Source organism: Medicago truncatula, chromosome 4 (assembly GCF_003473485.1).
Source record: "Medicago truncatula cultivar Jemalong A17 chromosome 4, MtrunA17r5.0-ANR, whole genome shotgun sequence".
NCBI lineage: Eukaryota > Viridiplantae > Streptophyta > Magnoliopsida > Fabales > Fabaceae > Medicago > Medicago truncatula.
Genome location: NC_053045.1, coordinates 30,671,794 through 30,694,532, shown reverse-complemented (window position 1 = coordinate 30,694,532; position 22,739 = coordinate 30,671,794). Strand labels below are relative to the sequence as shown.

At 33.2% G+C, this 22,739-nt stretch overlaps 3 protein-coding genes across 5 annotated transcripts; 1 reads left to right on the top strand and 2 right to left on the bottom strand.

Annotated features, from left to right (window-relative positions):
- The first annotated feature begins 451 nt into the window (after positions 1-451).
- LOC25494428 (dof zinc finger protein DOF2.1) lies at positions 452-2,204 on the top strand. The gene is made up of 2 exons (XM_013600586.3): positions 452-697; positions 1,317-2,204. The coding sequence occupies exons 1-2, from the start codon at positions 665-667 to the stop codon at positions 2,151-2,153; spliced, it is 870 nt and encodes a 289-aa protein (XP_013456040.2). The 5' UTR covers positions 452-664; the 3' UTR covers positions 2,154-2,204.
- Positions 2,205-7,215: 5,011 nt separating this feature from the next.
- Positions 7,216-9,594, bottom strand: LOC25494427 (adenosine kinase 2). The gene is given in 13 exon segments (XM_013600585.3): positions 7,216-7,592; positions 7,689-7,872; positions 7,963-8,029; positions 8,112-8,182; positions 8,262-8,359; positions 8,457-8,533; positions 8,660-8,727; positions 8,823-8,902; positions 8,905-8,923; positions 9,020-9,051; positions 9,137-9,183; positions 9,391-9,444; positions 9,512-9,594. Coding segments are annotated over 13 exon segments (1,023 nt in total). The 3' UTR covers positions 7,216-7,449.
- Positions 9,595-11,450: 1,856 nt separating this feature from the next.
- On the bottom strand, positions 11,451-17,260 carry LOC25494426 (interactor of constitutive active ROPs 3). 3 transcript variants are annotated; one of them, XM_024782102.2, is made up of 4 exons: positions 17,047-17,260; positions 14,750-14,851; positions 13,758-13,938; positions 11,451-13,325 (listed from the first exon to the last, which is right to left on the bottom strand). In XM_024782102.2, the coding sequence occupies exons 2-4, from the start codon at positions 14,767-14,769 to the stop codon at positions 11,664-11,666; spliced, it is 1,863 nt and encodes a 620-aa protein (XP_024637870.1). In that variant the 5' UTR covers positions 14,770-14,851; positions 17,047-17,260; the 3' UTR covers positions 11,451-11,663. The 3 variants fall into 3 exon arrangements, with proteins under 3 accessions (XP_024637870.1, XP_013456037.1, XP_013456038.1); XM_013600583.3 differs by having other exon boundaries at positions 14,750-14,780; XM_013600584.3 differs by lacking the exons at positions 14,750-14,851; positions 17,047-17,260 and adding an exon at positions 14,028-14,410.
- Positions 17,261-22,739: the final 5,479 nt, after the last annotated feature.

Sequence of the window (22,739 nt, the reverse complement as noted above, 5' to 3'; positions counted from 1 at the left end):
AAAATCTTACTCACCTAAAGAAACATTTATTTATTATTAAAAAACAAAAAAAAAAAAAAAAAAGTAACAAGATGTGAACAAGAGTGGACGAGGTTTTGTGTTTGGGGGCTAAGGAAGAAATTTGCGTGAAGATGGAGGGAAAGAAATGGTGGATGCTTGGGGACCCGTATGACACACAACAAGAAAAACGACAAGTGGGGTCCACAAAATAGTTGCATCCACGCGAATGAGGGCCCCACAATGTCTCAGAGACACAGTTTTATGTTTCTTCTTTTTGTTTTTGGTTTTGTTATTTTTTTTCTTCAATATGAAAGAAACCGTTGCAGTACAGAATTTAGAAGTGACTCGAATTTTCTTTTCTTTTATATTTCTCTTCTCTCTGCGTGCAAGCTAACACCTCATCCATCATTTTGTACGACAAAATTCATCATTACTCATTACTCTCTCTCTCTCTCTTGGGATTGCTTTATATATAACTATCACTACACCTTAGATTTTCATTACTTACCTCACTTCACTTTGCATCATCACTTCTTAATTAACCATCTCTATCCTTCACTTTCCTTTCTTTCATTTCCTTATTCATCATATATACACAAAAACCATAACACTTTTTTTTTTTTTTATCTCTACCTTCAAACTAAGTTGATTAAGAAGTGTTTGTATGGGGATGGATTCTTCTAGTGGGCAACAACAGGTGAAATATTTATTTCATATCATATATATATAATTATCATGCATGTAGTCATGTAATATTTATTAACGTGACTTATTTGATTCTTGCCTTCCATCTTTGTCCTTCAAGAATTTTTAGTACTACTTTGAAGAATGAGAAAGGAACATATTATTTTCCTTATTTTTTTTTTCTTCTTTGAAGAACACCCTTTGGAAGAAATATAATTAGTAAAGCTATGTTGCTCTCCTATGTTACTATACTACTCATGGTGTTTTTTATGAACCATATATGTATATAGCTGGGGCCTAGAATTAATATTTGATGGAATAAAGTCAGGGATTTTTTTTTTATTTTTTTATCATCTTCATCTTTGTGAGGCCCCTCTTCATCTTCATCTTAACATTATGTTTGAATTAACGGTGAGTTTGTCAGAATTACAAAATGTAAACTTAGATTGTAGAGTTTCAATAATACTACGACGCCACACAATTTTGTCAAATTCGCAATGATTTCAAAAATCAATTAACTCTTTGTTTTTTACTTGTGTACACATATGTATGTACTATGTATGGATAGATCACAAAAAATTGTACTATTTGGTTTTCTTGTCCACTAAATTTGTTGTGTTGTGTTGTTGCAGCAAATGTCTAACCAGTCATTGGAGAGCATGTTAACATGTTCAAAAGGAGAACAAGACAAAAAGCCAAAACCTCCTCAACCAGAAGCTCTAAAATGTCCAAGATGTGACTCAAACAACACCAAATTTTGTTACTACAACAATTACAGTCTTTCACAACCAAGATATTTCTGCAAGTCTTGTAGGAGATATTGGACTAAAGGTGGTACACTAAGGAATGTTCCTGTTGGTGGGGGGTGTCGAAAGAACAAAAGATCATCATCAGCATCATCAAAGAGATCTCAAGATCAACCATTTCAAACCAACCCAAATCCACTCACTTGTTTCCCTTCATTGTCCTATGATTCCAATGATCTCACACTAGCATTAGCTAGGCTTCAAAAGGGTCATCTTGGATTTGATCATGAACATGATTTTTCCATTTTAGGAAACCAAACCAACACCTCATGTGGCATTCTTAACAATCATGGTATGAACCATTCCTCAAACAACCAAGGATTCTTTGAAGCACTTATGGGATCTCAGAACAATGTGCAAAATCTTTACTACATGGGAGAGGTTGATAATGGCAATGCTAATGGCAATGGTAATGGTGAAATGATGTTACCTTATGATCATGAAATGAGCATTGCAACTACTCAAGCAGTTACAGTTACTACTATGAAACAAGAAATGTGTAATGTTAGGGAACAAAATGAAAATAGGGTTTTGTTAGGTTTTCCATGGCAGTTCAATAATGGTGACACAAACATGGCTGAAATGGATCATTTAGGAAGAGCTGGTTGGAATGGTCTCACTTCATCTTGGGGGCATGGCCTTCTCAATAGCCCCCTAATGTAGACACCGTCTCGTGATTCTAAATTTCAGTTGCAGTTACGCTGTGAACCTTTATATTGCGGCTAAGACAGTATACGGACTAATGCAGTTGCAATTGCGGTTGTGATGGCGTTATAAAGACCTCTAAAATCTTTATATTACGGCTGCAATTACGACCACGGACTGCAATTTAAAACTATGGACACCATACCTTAGTTTGATAGGGAAGTGATTTGTTTCTATTGTGTTGTAGTGTATCACCTCTATTTTATTTTTCTTAGTTTTTTTTTTTTTTTTTTTTTTTTTTTTTTTTTTTTAAATTTAAATTTTAGTTTTGTTCATTTTCTTTGTACCTTCAATTGTCAAAATTTTGTGCTACTAGTGTCTTTTAATTGGTGAAATGAATAGACTAATGAAATTTGAGATATTTTGCTAACCAAGTCAATGAAGTTGGAGAGAAGTAGATAAATCATCATTTCCTTATTTGACATATCAATGAGAAAGAAAAAAAGAATAAATACTAGTACTATATTATACATGAATATAAAAATAAAATAAAAATAGAAGAGTGATGTTTCATGGTTGAATCATGAATGCAGCATAAGCCTGAACACTCTGAATGGTTACAGTTAGAATCAATTTTTCAGGAGCCTTGGGTTCTTAATTAACTGTGGTGGTGATTTCAAGATATTCTGCCACGAATTCATTTTATTCTCATCAGGTAGATTCTTCTAACACGTTTTTACTTACAATAGGTTACATAATTATAAATGCAGTACTATTAAATTAAATTGAAAAATAGTCACAAATGCACTATACTAAATTATGAATGATAATATATAGTGGAGTTATAAAATTTCACTAACTTCGGGAATGATTTAGTTTCTATTGGCACTGAACAGACAAAATCTAATTTAGGATTTGGGCGTGACAAAACCGTCAGTGATCAAGTTTGAAAATAATTTGAATGTGACTAAATAATCAACGACAATGAGCTACATTGCTACATCATTGTTTGAATTTTTTAAATGGACTAGGATTCGGGGTATAAAAAATTCAATAGAGAATCTGGTTGGTTTGCCTGTCACTCTTGGAATTTTTTTCTCTAAGTATGAAAATAAATAATTGATGCAGCTGTATAACATTGAAGACTTTGAATTGAATGAATGACTCATTTTCCTCTTAGTTGAGATAAAATTATAGTATAGTTTTGAGAAATTGATATTTGATAAGAATGAATGGGCGGAAGCATTGATTTTTAATTAGATGATGATGATTGTGATTTATGACAGTTAACATTTTTTAAGTTGAAACTTCATTTGAGTTGAAATTATAGACACACCACCAACTATGCATCATGGACATTTCAGATTGATAGTATGTTTGATGTCGCAAAACGATACTTTACACATGTAGTTACATTCAATTATTTTTATTTTTTTAGATTATTAATGCGTCTGCAAACTAGTGTTTACATATCCATGTTTATGTCTATGTTAAGTAATTCATTGCTCACCCGCATGAAAGCATGTTTGAAGGGATTTGGATTTAACACAATTACTGCGTCAACACTTTAACTGTTGTTGATCGTTCGATCAAAAATAAAGGGTCGAGATATAATATTGTGTTAAACAGACAAATCAACAATGAATAAATCTGAGTTATTGAATAAAAAATCTACGACCGAGATCAACTACTGCCTAGAACTGTGTGAAACCACTACAACAACAGATCTTGATCCATATTTAAAATGTTAAAGAGATATTTATATATAACATTGACAACAAATATTAAACTCATGTCTATCAATTGAATAACATTAGACTTGTAATTGCTCATCTTCCCTTTTTATATGCTCAAGTCTATCAAATACACTACCAAAAACTTTGCTTATTGGATGAGCTATAATCTTAAATTGACCATTATATTCACATCAAGGGGCAACAAACACTGGGTTGGTCTTTCATTCTAAGTGAGAACGAGGTGGAGTAAGTACAAGTAGTCAAAGTCTTCAACTAGCTAGCACTATCTATTTTTTTATCTGACAAGCACATGCCACAAAAGCGATGGTATAGATTAAAGCTCACTATCAACAGTAAATTCCTTTTTTAGTTTCTTAAATATATCATTCAGAAGGGTTTTAAATAAGGGGCTATCCTTGTGCTATTTGATGGAATTGGATAGAATTTTCCTTATAAGAATAGGAAGTTTTTAGGGAACACAAAAGAATAAAGCTTATCATCCCTCCTTAGAATTATGAGTTAATTGTTCAACAAGAGGAGAACATCTTTCAACAAGAGGGGGGACATATTGAGAAATTATATATTTTAGACCAAAAAAAATAAAACACCTACTATGCGTGTATTGTAAAAAAACAATGAGCAGCGTATGTTTGTCACTATCCAAGGTTTTACAACTCGAGAGTTTACTTCAACTCTAATTACCTAAGTAAATTCGACTCGTAAACTCGTATCAGTTTATCTAAAATTAAAATTATATAAACTTACTATATACATGACATATGTAAGCCAATATAAATATTGTAAATATGTCAATTGTGCAAAATATGACTTAATTATAAAGACAAAGTATATACAACTACCGTAATAAAACATTATGCTCAACTTATCATCAAAATACAAAATTAACACGCAAAATCATAAATATTATTTGTTGTGTGGTTATTTTAAGAAGGTTTCAGAAGAAAGAAAGGGAAGACAAGACATGAAAGTGTTAACTGTAAAGACAAGACAAGTACTTTGGATTATTGAACTGAAAAAAGGAATTGGATTTTAACAGAAAATGGACCCAGAAAAGAATGACCCAAAACTGAAAAACAAACATTTTTTTAGTGATAACTCGTAAACTCAGACGATTTTACCCGAGTTTACCAAGTTTACCACATGTTAACTCGCTCAAACTTGTCAAACATTCCGATTTCAACAAAAAACGATTTTACATCCGAGTTTACGTTTTTAACACGATTTTAACACCTAAAAACGTAAACTCATCCAAATTTACGAGTTAACACTCGATTACCCTTTGGAGCTTGTGGAGGAGCAAAGAAATGCATCAAATCGGGACCGTCAAAATAAGAAGCCTGGAGACATAATACACATATGAAATTGCTTAGTGGCAGAATACGCGACAAATTGAGGAGCAGACCTAGCCGCTACAGCAGACCCGTCATGACAGATTCAAATGGTAACACCCCCTCATCACATCAAGTGTAATGTTGATGCTTCGTTTTCGGAGTATTAGAAAAGTGTTGGAATAGAAAAGTTCTTAAAGACTAAACTCGGCATGTTCATGAGAGCGAAAACAACATAGTTGCAACAAATTATCATATTGATAGAATGGGTAAGAAAGTTGGCTTTCAAGAAAGTTATTTTTTGCTTGGACTCAAAGGCGATGGTGGATTCTTTCATTTCAGATACTTGAGATGATACGGAGTTAGATTCTATCTTAGCAAGTCGTAGAACTAATTCATCTCATTCTCATATATGTAACAACTTTTATGCCAAATTTTCTAAGAGGGAACTAATATGGTTTGTCATAATCTTGCAAAGGCAACCACATACACCGGCAACTATATTATCATTATTTTGACATATCAAATTGTATTGTGAAATGAATTAGTGCTCTTTCGGAAAGAAAATAAATGATCTCAACAATTATTCATCAGTTATAAATAACGAACATGGCAAGATAAAAATTGTTTCTTAACAAATATGGGAAGATAAACATAATGGGGGATTTGACTACAGACAATTGGTTATGACTTATAAGCTTAAAACTTGGAGTTTAATTCTGTTATCTTATGCCAACGTGTTTAGAAGACATGTGAAAAATCATTTTCATACCTCAAATCATTGTTTTGAGAGAAGCAAATTTCTGTTTTTTTTATTGTTGAAGTTTAATTGCATACGTATTGATTAATTATACATACTCAAAACCAATCTCAAATAGATAAACAGCCGTTCCGTGAGCATAACTCTGTTGGTAGTACAATGTATTATTATATGTCGGGGCCGTGATTCGAACCCCGGACACCCCATTTATTCACCTTATAAGGTGAATTCTAACTACTAGGTTACCTGACCAACAAAAAAAAGATAAACATTCAATTTAATCTTTGAAGTATCACATTCCCACCAATTTAGTTCCTAAACTATTAAAATGAACAAAAGGGTCCCTAAACTATACAAACATCCAACTATTTGGTTTCTCGGTTAACTTTTCCACTATGTGATCGTTGGTAGTCCATAAACTATTAAAATAGTCCCTAAACTATCATGAAAAACAACAAAATAGTCCCTAAACTATCATAATAAAACTACAAATAGTCCCTAAATATTATTTTTTTTTTGTTAAATACTTCACCTATTATCCTCTAATCTATGGGTTTTTTTTGTTTTTGTAAGAAGTCTATCTATGGTTGTTTTGCTATGTTTAAGCTGATGTATTTATTCTATAAGGACGACAATTGCAGTAATAAAAACACCATTAAAACCGAAAAAATAAATAATAGTAAAACCAGTAAAAAAAAAAACACGATAAACAGAAAAATAAGCTACTTTAAAACTAGTAAACCAGTTAAAGCACAGTAGAAGAAAAAAATGGCAGTAAAAAACCAGTCCCTAAACCAGAAAAAACAACAAACCAGAGAATTCAAATTAAATCATTTACTTAAGGGCACTTATTAAGCATTAAAAATGGAAACAATTGATAACTTTTATGGAGAAAAAGTTGGTTTTTGTTATTTCAATGTGTTGAATACACAATTCTCAAGAATTTTTTCTATTTTAGACTTCTTATCAAATGCCCTAAGGCACTTGTTAGCATTTCCCTTTACTTTAAACCATAATCCATTCATTCACTACATAAGTCATTAACTTAGTAGTTGGTAAACACGATTATGAACAAACGTGTGATAACATGTGACCAATTTTTTTATTTTTTTTTATTTTTAACTAAGAGATGACAAACAGATAGGATTCTTCGAATAAGATAGAACACGTAAAGCAACATTAGCTATTTTCATTGCATATCATCATATAGCAACATTAGCTACAGTGTAACCAAATAAGAAAAAACACTTGTGATACAAGCAGCAAAGATAAGAAATGATGCCTATATTAGGACTTCAAATACAAAACTTATTTCAATTTTGTCTCCCTCGGCAATTTCTTCACCCCTTCTCCCTAGTCGGGGATTTTTAAAAAAATCCAAAACCAGTTAGAGTGCAACTATTAAAATGCGACTAAAATCATTCTCAATAATCAAAACTTCAAAATAGTAATAGAATCGGGAGAAACACTTATTGAAAATCAGGCTTCTCTGGGTAAGTGCAGCCGGACCTTTGAATGATAACATTTGCTGCGTAACATCCAGCTCTCACACATTCTTCAATAGGTTTCTCCTGGACCAATTGTGAAAGAAATCCTCCAACAAAGGCATCTCCTACAAAAACAGAAGAAAAAAATATTGAGTTATGACTAGCACATAACATGTATGATTTTGTTCCATATTCAACTTCAAAAAGCAATAGGACAATACCTGCTCCATTGGTATCAACTAATTTCTCTTTAGGTAATAGAATTACAGGGTACAATGTCACTTTCCCATCTTGAGCAACACACACGGGATCAGCACCCTGTGTGATAACGGTAATCCTTTTGTGTGTTCCTGATGCCTTTGGCAATTGGGATATCTTGATAGCTATCTCCTCGACATTATCGGTCTGGTCAAAAGGAAAAGAACCAATATGAGTTATTAAATAAAATGTAAAACCAAAACTGTAAGGGTACAGATCTGCAAAGGAATGATTTACCTCCCAGCCATGAACTTTCGAAAATGTCCGTGCTTCAGTCTCATTTCCAAATACATAGTCCATATACCTGAATCCCAGAATGCAAACCCTTAAAGATCAATAAGAAAAACATAAATATTTATTTAAATTTGACGGTGAAGGATTCTTACGGAAGAGCTTTCTCCTGTGGATCCTTGAAGAACTCACAGATAAAGGGTGCAGAAAGGTTCATCATGAAAACCTGCGCAAGGGAGTAAAATACTTGAGTATCAAATACTTCTAGTAGAAAGGTTAGGACAATCTCTCTAGCCATATCTAACCTTGTTATTCGCAGCTGCATGTTCAGCAACTAATTGAATGGATTCGGGGGATACAGTGAGGAAAAATCCAGCAATATAGAAATATTTGGCCTTTTCAACTATTTATTTAAAAAAAAATGCACAATACCAAATGTTAGTCATTTTGATTATTCAGATTTAATGGAGATAGAAAAAGATCCTGAATCAAGAAGGTACCTAATGCCCAATTTTCGGGTTTCTTCAAATGCTCAGACTTGTAGCAATTTGCAGCTGATAAGTTGGCAATAAGTGACCTACATGCAATAAAAAAGAAGGTTTCACACAACTGGTTCGCTATCAATAATATATACTACACTGAAGAAGTAAAAAATGAATGATTTTTGGGCATTTAAAACACAAGGAAAGCTTGATCCTCTCACCTTTCACCACCAACCACACAAACAGCACAAGTTCCTGTAGGTGTATTCTCGTCTTCATAATAGTGAACCTAGTTGTTAAATGAATAAGTTAATTTCAGAACTGGATTATAGGGTCCGTCCAATACAGCGTAGCAGATCGAAAAAGAAACAAGATTAAACTTACATTTACACCAGCTTGTTTAGAGTTCTTGGTCATCTCCTCACCATACTTGTCCTTCCCAATGCAACCGATGTAACTAGTGGCCCGGGAACTTGAAGCAACCACTGTAAGAAGCAAATACAAAACGATAAGTTATTTTTACTACAACTAGTCATAAAAAAAAAAAAAAAAAAAAAAAATTGCACACTAACTACACATACCTGAGCAACCCTGATTGAATTCTGAGTAGCACCTGCAAAAAAGAAACATAGTTGAAAAATGTTACTACTTTCCTTCCCGGAAACACAATAATCTAAAAATGAAAACACAAGAATTACCTCCAGCAATGTACTCCACATTATATTTGGCAGTCATTTCATCATACCTGAAATGATATTGGAATAATATGAAGTCACAAAATTTCTTGTCTTTTCATAAAACATGTAAACACTCACAAAAAGAATTCATTCGAATCAATGATAATTACACCAAAATCAAATCCTGAATTAGCATCTTAAAACTCAAATAAATAAGCTAAACTGAAGATTATCCTAAAGAACTATAAGATTATTGAAAGCATTGTTCAACTTACATAGATTTGTGTTTGTCTTCAGCGAGAATAGCATTGTTCAACTGGATGTCAAACCTGTAAACAAATCATCAAAACCATAATTCATTAAAAGTTTTAAAAAGAGTGATAAGATGCAACGTACTTTTTCAAGAAATCTTCATCGACGACAGCAGAGATGTCGAGGAGGGGATTACCCATACCGAGAAGAACACCTTCCAAACCCATTGTTGATGTTGAATCGTTCTACTCACACTCCCAGCCCCGACCAGATTTTAAAATCAAAATTATTTTTAATTTTATGTGAAAAAATCTTGTTTTTCGATGTGTTAGAACTAGAAATCAGAGTTTGATCAAAAAGCGATAAGAAGTAAAACTTTTTCAAAAATTATTTTTCATCAATAATTAATTTTGTGTTTTTTCAAACAATTCGTCATCGTAAATCTCATTAACCACTTGAGGCTAATAATTTAATTCATAATTCCAACTTTTTACTACTTCAAAATTTTGCCAAAAAAAAAATCAACACTTCAAATCTAAAATTAAACACAAGATGGTTGATGAATGTAATTCAAGTTTCTCTTAGAGGATGCGACTCACATCCTCTAAGATAAATATTTTTTAATCATATGAGTGAAATATTTTTTAATATGTTTTGCATAAGAGGAGAGGAAAGTGTATATTTTAACTTAAGAGAAAAAGAGAGATGTAATTTACTAATCTTAATCATCTTGAATAATTAACTCTATTCCCTTGCAAAGGCATGACTTATAAAAAATAATGATAAAATAAGAAGAAAAAAAAAAGACTAACTTAACTAATTTTATACTAAATAAGGACTAATATAGCATCATGAGCTTAGCTCAGTTGGTATGAACAATGCATCATATACGTAAAGTTTGGGGTTTAAATTCCGGCCACCACCAAAAGAAAAAAAATAAGGGACTAATATGACATTTTATAAAAGTGGCAACTAAATTATACGCCCTATAAAAGTGAAAGGCGAAGTTGACAATTAATACTAAATACTTTGAAAAATGTGGTATAGTCTTTGGTGGTTAGGTTGTGAGTTTATATCCCCACTTGATGAAGGTCAAAATAGGTTGTGATTTTGAATTTTGTATATTTGTGGAATAATGGAGGATACTTGGATATTATGTTTAAAACTGATGGAAATAGGTAGAAAATGAAAATCAAATAAATTCCTAATTTAAGGAAGTTGTTTAGCTTAGTAGAGGATTCGTCACAAAAAACGTGATTTTTTGATAAAATTAAGGCATGGTTCAATCCAGAACAAAAAAAAATAAAGCTTTTAAATTCACATGAAGTGACTTTTTTTTTTTTATCAAAATTCATCTCTCATACATATCATTTTCGTGCTCTATTTATATGAACTCATTACAAGATAGTTCTAATTCTGAAACTCTAAGAAAATAAAAGGAAATGCAACCATTAATTATCACAATGTTTTGGTGGCTAAAGAAAAAGTTACGGTTTAGTTGATTTTGATATAGGGTGGCTGAATCAATGCATGTGTTGGCTGCATAATTATTGACAGTTACATTTTGACTAATTGCAGATCCCTCTTTACTCCTCATCATGCTCTTCAATTTTTCAAATTAATTGTGTTTCATCTCTTTTGCTTCAGCTCCTTAATTTAATCACGTCCTTCACTTTAATCCCATTTTACACTATGATATATGCAGATTTTCCTTCTGAGTACAACATATGAAATGTAGATAATTTTGTACCATTTCCAACGCTTCAAAGATCCACCTCAATCAGAGTTGCAGAGCTCTAAATATGATGAATACAACACATATACATAATGACCAACGAAAATAACAATTTGAACCAAAAAAAATTGGTTCTTTTATTCCATAATGACTTTATTATTCATGTCAAGGAATAACATCTTAGGATCGCATCACCACTAGATGCGACATAATTTTTTTTAATCTTTTTTTAGGGTCTATGAGTTAGTCTGAGAGCTCGATTTGGTTAGCTTTAATCTGAAGGATTATAGTAGCACTTGCCGCAACAGCTACCACAAATTTCACCTAATGCTTTACAAATCACAATAGTTTCTAACCCAATGCAATGCAAAGGTGAGTGCACAAAAGTTCATTCAACAACTAAATGTCAGCTTTCCAACTAAAACATAGTTCTAGAGTTCAGACAGACACAATTTACAATGCAATGCAAAGGTGAGTGCACAAAAGTGCAAAAAACATAAATATCATAGCAACAACATAACACAAAATTAAAACAATAAATATATAGATATCAATCAGTCACTATTTCTGAGGCTTCTTCCATAAGACTCCAAACTTCTTCAGCATGTTACCATTTTTCTTTCTCTGGAAATCATCATCAACATCTTCAGCATAATTAGGTGAATACTTATAGTTATTATTATTGTCCAAAGACACAGATCTCTCAGTAAGCTTCCCATTGTTCCCTGCCGAAATCATAGCAGCAGCTGCCTCTGCAGCCTTCCTCCATTGATCAGACTGTACCTTAAGCCTTCTTAGTTCGCTTTCCATTTCAGAGCTCGCCACTTGTGCTGCTTCTAACTGCTCGGTCACCCTTGCCACTTTACGGTTGCTTCTGTCTGCTTCCTCCATCACAATCCCGAGTTTTGTAACCGCCTCACGTTTTGCAGCCTCGGCTTTCTCTATTTCCTCTCTCACTTTACTGTCATCCAAGCAACTCTTGTTGATTTTCATCTTCAGCATCTCGTTCTCTTCGGATATGCTTTGCAATGTTGTTTCTTTATCCATCATATCAGCTTTCAATTCAGCAACACATTCTTCCAATCTTTTAAGTTCCTTTTGAAGTCCATGTTCATTTTGAGATGACATGTTTTTTTCGAGCTTCGAATTCAAATTCTCATTCTCTTCCATGATACCTTGCAACTCGGTTTCCTTGTCCATTAAATTAGCCTTCAACTCTTCAATGTCAGTTTTCTTTCTTTGTAATTCAGCCTCCAACTCACATTGTCTCTGGCCTAATTCCGATTTTATCTGCTCCATCAACCCGTACGCATTGCTGATTTGCACCGTGCTTTGAATCTGTTGTTGTTGATATTTAGTCTCGGCAGTCTCTACAGCAGATCTCAGCCTTCCAACCTCAGACTTCAAAGAACAAATCTCTTCTTCAATATGATTAGGCTCCTCTCCATTTCTCAATATTTCACTTTCCTTCTCGAATTTACAATCATCCACAAGATTTTGATCAGAATGAATCGGTTCATTATCATTGATGCGTGTTTTAAATTTGCTAACAAGTGTTGCTAGCGTGTTCACCCTTGCTCTAGAATGTTCTAACTCCAAAGCAATGGAGTTGTAGCCATCTACGTCTCTCACAACATCATCCCTTAGAATCTCGACGGTTCTTTTCGCAGACTCGAGTTGCAACAAAGTTTCATCAATAAAGATTTGTGCCCGAGTTTCAGGTTCTTTGCTATTCTTGAGTTGGTTTTTCATGTTCTCCATCTGAGAAAGTGATTCTGATAAGTTTTGATTTAGGTTCAGTAGCTCTTTATCTGCCGATTCAGCTTGCTGAGTTTGAACACTACCACAAGTAGCTACCAATTCAAGTTGTGCTTTCAGCAGCTGAATTTCCTTCAACGCAGAAGACAAAGCAGTAGAGTCAACTGAGAGATGCTGTTGGGAGACATCAATCTTTGACTTCCATGCGCTATCACGTTCTTCTGTGATTTTCTGGAGTTCGATATCACGAGCTTCTCCAGTAGCACAGAGCTCTAGATATTGCTTTTGAGACTCTTCGAGTTTTGCAGATAGGGCTAAGAGTTGCTCCTTGGATTCCTCGAAGTCTTGCTGAGCTTGCTTCTTGCATGATTCAGACAAAATAAGCTGGTCCTTCACCTTCTTCAAATCATCTTGAAGTTGAGAAATTTGTGATTCCAATTCAGATATTTTGCTGGGGCGTTTCCTCTAATGCAAACATCAATTATAATAGTTAAAATCTTCTCAACAAAAAAAGGAAAAATGTACTGAAATCAATGCTTGCAATGTGCTATACGCTTATTATTGAATAAAAGTTACACAGTGCCCAGTTTGGATAATCAACTTAATTTAGTGCTTATCAAGTTATTTCTATAATAGCTGATAAAATAAAGTCAAGACGTTTGTATATAAGTTGCTATACAAGCTATCTACTGACATAAGCACTTGTGAGACTGTTTGGGAGAACTTATGAAAACAGTTATGAAAACAACTTATAACTTATATGAAAACAGTTTGCCTTTAATTTATCTTTAATTAAAGAAATGGCTTATACATAAGTGTTTAAGTAAGCTATTTATCCAAACAAAGTCTATATTTAAGGACAGAGGTAGTATTTTATTACTGGTAAAAACTTGTTACCTCAGGAACTGGGCTTCTGGGTGACTTGCGATCAGCGAGTTTGGAGCTTCTTTCCTTTGATATTTTACTAGTTTGAGTCGAAGAAGAAGATACAGAGTCGGTATCTAGAGTAGTCGTAGTTCTCAGTTGGCGTACAGCACGTGGAGAAACTTTCTTAGGCACCACTTCAGAAGAACCACTTCTGAAATTTCAATAAAAACAAATGTTAACAATTACAAAATCCTATGTTGTAAATGAAAACTCATATCTATCATTTCAACCAATTTATACCTTGTTGTCATTATTAAACAATAAATCCTCAGTTCCTTTCACACATAAATGGCAACTCAAATTCTTATGTTAGATGATAGTGTAACCATTCTGTTGTAAATGTTAGATGATATTCTAAATACACAAAAGTTATAATGTGACAATCCAATAAAACAACTACTAGTATGTTTTTGTTGACTGAATAAAACAAAAGGTGCCTTAAAAAAGAGGTAACAACTCCCTTGGGTCCCAATCTCCCATTCCTCAGTTAAAGGGAGGAACCTACTTCAACCAAAAAGGAAACACAATAATGACTAATGAGACATGATTATGCATGCATTTAGGCAAGGTCATAAAAGGGTAAAAACTTGACACTTACTCTATTCTATTCACTAATTGCAAATTGCTATTTTTTTTTATCAAGCAAATTGCTATTAATGTCATTGATCAACATTTTCTTCTCCTTGATGCATTGAGATAAAATGAATTTTGGATTTTTATTTGTTTTTATTTTTTTCCATAGGTTCCTTCAACAAGAGGTCATCGTATCAGGCACCTCTCAACTAAATGTAGATATCTCTCTTAGTCGGGATTCAAAAATAACAACTAACTATATAGCAAAAAAAAACATTTAAATTAGCAATACCAATTGTACCAAAAAAATATATAGCAATAGTAAAGTACGAAAACAACATTTATATATGATAAAAAGAGTAATAGTCAAAGTAGTATTTGAAGATTACCTTGTTTTTGGGGTATGCATAGCTTAAATGCCTTGAATATCCAGTAAAAGAGAAAACAGGTTAATGATTTGGGCCTCACAGAGCTTGAAATATAAATGCACCCTGACCCACAAGTACAGTAACAATTCAGAAAACATAGCACAGAAACACAAGTTGTAGAGACAAACGAATCCAATGAGAAGCATACGAATTTATTGATATAGTTAATGTGTTCACGCAGGATGGGGTGATCTTTCTCATCTTCATTTCCTTAGCTACTATAAATGCTGAATCTTTGCTCAGTGGTATGATTTTCAATTTAATGCTAAAAATGTGCCACAATGTTCCACAGAAATTACTTACTCTTCCCTAAGGTAGAGACCCTACCTCATTATTACTACTATAATTTAACCTAAAAATATAACTATTTTATCAATGGTTAATGACTTCACAATTAGTCATATAAAAAAAATACTTTATACAGAAAACCTTTTAGATTTTCATAGGATTATACTAGAGTTCACATTCTCCTACAAATATCACTAGAAATATAGTATATATAGATACTAGAGAAGGACACCATTGTAAACTAAAAGATTAAAAATTCCCTTAAGATCCCCTATTTCTTATGGTTCACGCACATAATTGTTAGGTCTCAAAGTTGAACTCGGGTGAAGATGTTTAACGTAACCGGTGAGATTGAATCTCTTGAAGTAGTCAGTCGACCGAATACTGAGTTTTCAAAAAACAATCGTCCGCTAAAATTTAAAAAAGTAGGGGAAAATAATTTGAAAATAGGGGAACTTAGAGAAATAAAAAATATATTTAAGCTTTAGAGTTTAGACTAAAGGAATGATGCAAAAAGTCAAGCATGTTTGTATTTTCTAACAATATACATAAAAATATGTCAAGCACATGAGATAAAAATGTCATCGTTTTACCAACGGATGATACGAGTATAATCGTGAGGGACCAATATGTCCCCATCTTTAAAGATAAAAAAAAACACCCATTTCAATTCATCATAGATGTTTCAATGGGCACAGCGAATTTTTTTTTCTTATTAGCCCTCTAATTTAGCCGCAAAACATGGCATGACAGAGCTTTGATATGAAAGAAGTAGGTATGGTACGACAAATGGGTTTTTACCTTCTAATCATGTCTTTCATACCATACCATATGATATAAATTGGTTACGAGCAAGTGTTTTAAAAATCAGACCAATCATTAACCAGATAAAGTTACGCATATAAATTATTAATGGTTTTTTTCTAGATTACCTTTGAAGAATGGTGGGTAATTTATCCACCAACCAATGAAAATGAGCAATTTGTTGGTGGGATCAAGATAGTTCATAGATACCACTTAAAAATATGTTTATGTGGCTAATGTGTATTGGTTGAGGTAAATTACCCACCATTTTTCCATGATCCAACCACTTATTTATTGATTGAACCGGATTAAACCAAAGGGCTCTGTTCTGTCTATAACTAATTGTAATTTTTACCTTAAGGAACAAACAAATAAACTAGCTATAATTTTTTTTTTTTTTTGAGAAACCAATTTTTGAATGGGAACAAGTGGAATCAGATCTACAAGTACAACAAAACAAGATAAAGCATGCAAAGCCAAGCCATTGAACTCCACAACAAAAGAAGATAATGGAATATCATAGACGCAACTTTCGAGATTAACAAATGTGAAAATTACACTGATTTATTAAAGTAAAAAAGAAGAAAAAAAGGAACAAGTACAAGAAGGAACAGACAAAAGAATTGGTACGTTATGGAATCAACCTTTTTTTATAAAACAAAAAATATAAAGTATTTTTTATTTTAAAAAATAAGCATGAAATTTATAAATAAATAAAAAGGAAAACAAATAACAATTGTATTTGAGTGGGAGGTTTATAAATATATCAAAAAACTTAAGAAGAAAATATATTTAGGAAGAAATATTTTTTCTAAACTAAACATTGGTTTGCTTGCAGAGAGTACAGACCCTGAGCTTCAATATTACAGAGAAAGAACGGCATTAATGTCAGTTACTTTTTTGGCAAATAAATTAATTTCGATTTCAGGCAAAAGTGCTTTTGTAAAAAGATAAGCAGAAAAAGCTTTTAAAAAAGCATAATTTAGGTTCAACAAAATAATAATTTATTTTAAAATGAAGAGCCTAATTAAATTCATGCATACAGAAAATTAGTAAGAAGGAAAAGATGAAACAGATAGTTATATGCTGCATTTTGGATGAAGGTAGAAAATAGTATAACATATGAATGCAAAGCAAAGTAATTAAGAAAGTGGTAATGGACTTACTGCTACTGTTTAAGGTTGAGTTGTAAGAGAGAACTCCAGAAGATGAAACTAACTCACTCTACTCTTGTGTGTTTTCATGAAATGAACAAGTTACCGTTTTGTTGAAACGAGGTTGCAATTTTGTGTTGTTGGGGGCTGGGAAGTGAACGTGGTGGTAAGTTAAGTGAAACAAAGAGAAAAGGGGAGGGTAAGAAAAGAGTACGATTTTGTCGTTTGATGGAAAAAAAACTGATTAAATTGGTTTTAACTTGAGCTTTGCGTCCGCGCGCGTAGCATACAACTGTATTTGACATATCGTATGTACTCTCTTTGCCCTACATCATGATGAGTACTACGGTAACTTTTTTTCATCGGGGTAATAATTATTGAGTTATTTTGATCTTGGTACATGTAACGAGTAGTTACAACAGTGTTTCAATGTATCAAAATTTTATAATAATTTTTTATTTTGCCCTTTTTTAGTCAAAATTGTTCATGACATTAAAATACTCCTTCAATATTGACAATAAACAAATACTTATAATGATTGATATGACGGTAAATAAATATATCAAGGATTGATATAACACTATTAAAATAAGTCTTCCGTGTTGAGACTTTTTTTTAACGAAGTGCACAATTAAAGACTATTTTCAAATTTCAATACATTTGAGGACTATTGTGGCTACTTGTTGAAACATAATACAAAAGAACTAGAAGTTAGTTTACTATGCAATGAAGAAGTTCATCACCATAGTCTTTTGTTCCTTGCGCCACAAGCAATTGAAGTTGAAGAAAGTGTTAGAATTAGAATTTAGTTGTAACTATTTTGCTTAAGTTTAAGTGAGTTAGTTATGATTGAATGATGTAAGGATCACAATAGTTTATAATCATCCTTCACTGAATTGCTATAAATACATGTAATTGCTTTTATTGCAAGTTAAAATGAAATAATGGTTCATTGAACTAATTCTCTCATTCTTTCTCTTATTTTCTTTGATTTTCTCCCAGTTCCTAATTCTTTCTCTTGTTTTCTTTGATTTTCGCCCATTTTCTATCAATTTCTTGTTAACTCAATATGGTATCATGAGCCTTTCAATATGAAAGTACTTCTTTCGCAAGCTTTTCTTCCATGGCACCTCGCAACAACAATAGTGCAACAAACTCTGGAGCACAGGTTCTTCTTGGTCAATCTAGTCCTTTTTTCGTTCATCCCAGTGATGGTCTTTCCTCTATTACAGTTTCACCGATTCTTGATGGATCAAATTATCATTCTCCGGCTCGATCCATGCGTAGAGCTTTAGGAGGCAAAATGAAGTTTTTGACTGATATAGGTCGACCTATGAAGAACAAACGTCCATACCTTGACATGCTTGGCGCTTGGTGGATTATGGACTGGTATAGGTCGACCCTGTGAAGAACAAACGTCTATGCCTTGACAGGCTCGACACTTGGTGGAATGTTGACTAGTATAGAGGACCATACCACATGGACTTTACTATACATTGACTATTCAACATATCCAACTCAACTTGATTGTTCAGGTCACAGGAGATCCACCCTTCAACATGTCCAACTCAAATATACCCTTCAACATGCCCAACTCATCTCGACCCACCAGCATACCTAACTTTATCCTTCAACATGCTCAGCTCAGCTCGACCCTTCAACATGCTCAACTCAACTCGTCCCTTCAGCATGCTCAGCACAGCTCGACCCTTCAGCATGGCCAGCTCAGCTGGACCCTTCAGCATACCCAGCTCAGCTCGACCCTTCAGTATGTCTAGTTCAGCTCTACTCTTCAGGTCAACTAAAGCTCCACTTCTTCCTCACGTTATTGTCCAAGTGAAAGTTGTGGTCTTCATAAGAAGTGTTTCATGGTGTGCCACGCGCCCTGCACGGACAAGTGACGTAAGCTGCACGTGCTCCAGCTCCACGTGTCATGTACAGACGAGATGCATAGAGAAGGAGTAGCCAATTATGCTAATGGGCCTGGACATCCAAAGAGAGACCCAATAGGTCAAGAAAGTGATGACTATAAAAGATGACACTTAGAAAGCAAGAGGGATTCATTCATTTTAGCCTACACATTGTATTTTCACCTTATTCATTTTAGAGTATTCTTGGAGCTCTTCGTAGGCAGCTCCGCTAAATATCTCATTTATTGTAATTCATGTTTACATACGTGAACAAGTTTGAATTTGTTGATGGAACGATTCCTCCAGTGAAAGATTCATTCGATCCCATCTTTCGTGCTTGGAATCGCTGTAATATGTTGGTTCACTCTTGGATCGTTAATTCAGTTTCTCCTTCAATTGCACAATCTATTATATTTCATGGAGAATGCATGTGATGTATGAAGTGATTTAAATGAGCATTTCGCACAAAGTGATTTGGGAATCTTTGAACTGATGCAAAAAATTTATTCTTTGCAACAAGATTCTAAATATGTTACATCTTTCTACTCTGGGTTGAAGATTCTGTGGGAGGAATTTGAAATTTACATGTATGTTCGTAATTGCACTTGTATAGTACATTGTTCTTGTGAATTCATGAGAAATGCTAGACAAAATCATATTTTGCCATATGCAATTAGGTTTCTTATTGGTTTAAATGAGTATTTCTCCATGGTAAAGTCTCAAATCTTGCTCATGGATCCTATTCCACCTATGAATAAAATCTTTTCTATGGCTTTACAACATGAAAGACAAGGACATTTTGCTCTTGTCAAGGATGATTCAGTTTTTATTAATGTTACTGATTCTAGAAAGTTTAAGGGAGACAATTCTGGAAAGTTTTATCCTCAAGGTTCTAATTCCAAGAATGTCATTCGTGTATGCACCTTTTGTGGGAGGAATAATCATATTGTTGAAACATGCTATGAGAAGCTTGGAGTTCCACCTCATCTTCAGGTAAACTATAATTAAGCATATGTTAATCATTTTACATCTGCAAAGAAGGATGATAATCATGTAGAAAATTCTCCAACACGTATTGATTCTAAAGCTAGTGTATCAGCTATCACACATGAGCAATATGAGATGTTAATGTCTTTGATTCAAGGTTCATCTATTAACCAAAATTCAACCATTGCATGCTTCTAATCATGTATCTACTTTCATGTATGTTGGTCTTTCACCATCTGAGAGGCAAGGTACTAGTTTCATCTCTTCCTTAACTTGTCACAATTTTACTCTCAGTTCTTGGATCGTAGATTCATGTGCTAGTGATCATATATGTGGAAATCTAAAGTGGTTTAGTTCTTACAATAAAATTGTTCCCATGTACATAAAATTACCTACAGGTCATTATGCAATAGCTAAACATTCAAGAACCATTAAATTTTCTTCTGATTTTATTATTCACAATGTGCTTTATGTGCTAGACTTTAGTTTTAATTTGACTTCTTTTTCAATTATTCTTTGAATTGCACAATAAAATGTTTAATTCAGGACATGAAAACTATTAAGATGACTGGTTTTGGTGATAAAAGAGAATAATTATACTACTTGAATCTCCCATTTAAAATGACATGTTCTACAATTAGAGTTTTGTTATTACTCTATTTAAGCTTAACAATTATGTAGTCTAAGAGGCAAAATGAAAGTGCAACACAAGTCATGTACACTTCCATGGGGCACTTCACAATATATTTGGTACCATCTAACTCCGAAACACTTGGTGATGAGACGTAATACTATGCACCACTGCTAGGTGATCGGACAACACATATGTTGGCTACATACTCGTAGTCTCGTTCAACTCAATCTAAAGTCCATTTAGGTGATTAGTACAGGTAAACGAGGATCACATGGTAGCTCCGGACATGGGTGACTATCCAAGTCACATGTATTCCTTCATGCGAAATCGCAAGTTCCCCATTCCACCTATTCCTATTTTTCTCCTCGGTACAATCAACCCACCATACCTATACCTATTCTTGCTTCTTCTTCTTCTTCTTCTTCTTCTTCTTCGTCTTCGCTGCTCTCAAAGCATTCACTTTTCCTCCTGTAAGGCAACAAAACAAAACCAGAGAGAGGCGGTGACAGTACCTTCTGGACTTGATCGAACAGTTTTCCAGTGACTAGACTTAGCTGAAATCTGAGGTTTCTCATTGTCATCGTTAAAACGTGAACTGCAACGGTGCTTTCTTTTAGCTACAATATTCCATTTTATTTGATTCATTTCATCCAGCAATATTTTTTGTATTGAATGAATATTTTAGCATCCAGACAACTGATCCTTTAATGAGTAAAATTTGCTTTGATTATCAACAGTAACTTAGAAGTTAGAAACCTTCTATTTGTTTAAGATGAGTCTTAATTTTATTTATCGTTAATTAGCAAACTTTGTTTAAGACACCAGTGAATGTGTAATAGATATGCATTTGCTATTAGGCCTTCATTGTTGCTATATTTCAAGCTGAAAACTTCAGTATAGGCAAAGCAACTGAGTTTACATTTTACAACATTGTCAAATAGTCCCTAAAGTAACTTTATTGATGCCAATTGAGCTATGATTCTTATATTCCTTTGAATGGATGATGACTTAAATACCATGTTTATGTTTTAAACAGTTTCATATATTCATCCTTCAACCACACTATTTTGAAAGCATAGAGGGGAATTCAAATCATAATATGCCAATTGTAATTCTATTAATTTGAAATGACAATGGTTTTGCAAAAACAAAAAATATCATGAATTTCTTCACATTAAATTGTCGTTGTTCATTCTTGATTCTTTTGATGTCTTCTGCATACAAACACACTAATCTTTCATTTTTCCCACCAAGTTTTTGTTTGCATGCTATATCCTTATATTTCAATAGTTATATTTGTTTTTGTTTTTCGTATAGTCTAAAATACAGACTATAAGCAAATTAACCTTTTTTTTTTTTTATTTTCTTTTAGAGGAAATTAATTTTATTTTATGTTGAGGACAAATGAAACCAACTGTTATAATAAGTCAGATATTGATTTGTCTCCTGTATACAAGTATAAAGACAGATTTAATTATTATTTTTATTGATGAATAAATTGGACATTCAAAAATTGTGAGATATCAAATTGAATTTCACCGCTCTTTTCTATACTCAATTACTATTACCATTTACCAGCACATTACACATAGAGTGAGTATACCAGCACAGGGAGCTTTTTCTGCTCAAACTCTGCCGTTTGACTAAGACTCAAGAAAGCTAATGAAACCAAAACCTAAACGACAGAAGGCTAATGAAGAAAAAGACTGAAGAAAAGAAGCTAGATAAAGAAAAATTGGTGGGTGACATGCCATGGTTCACTAGAAAAAAGGAGCAAATGATGAAGCCAAATCAAGCCACTCTATCTTTTATCAAAGTACCTCATGTTGTACCTATGCGTTGGTAATATTGATTTGAATGCAAACAACGATCGCAACTTCAAATAACAATGAACCAGATTCTACAAGACGAACCAGAAAGTAAACTTGTAAAATTGAATACGTTAGTATTAACATGAGGCGTCACGAGGACTGTCTTTGGAATTTATCCGCCTCAGTGTGCGGAAACTCCCCAGGATTCAACAGGTCCTTCTCCTAATTATGGAGGTAACAAAACATCAAGAATTATAAATTTATCAAGCAGATGTTTATCTCAGGAAGAAAAATAAATGGAGGAGAAGAAAACAAATTTTCTTTTTTCTTTGTGAGGTATGTGTATTTTCTTTTCATGTATCT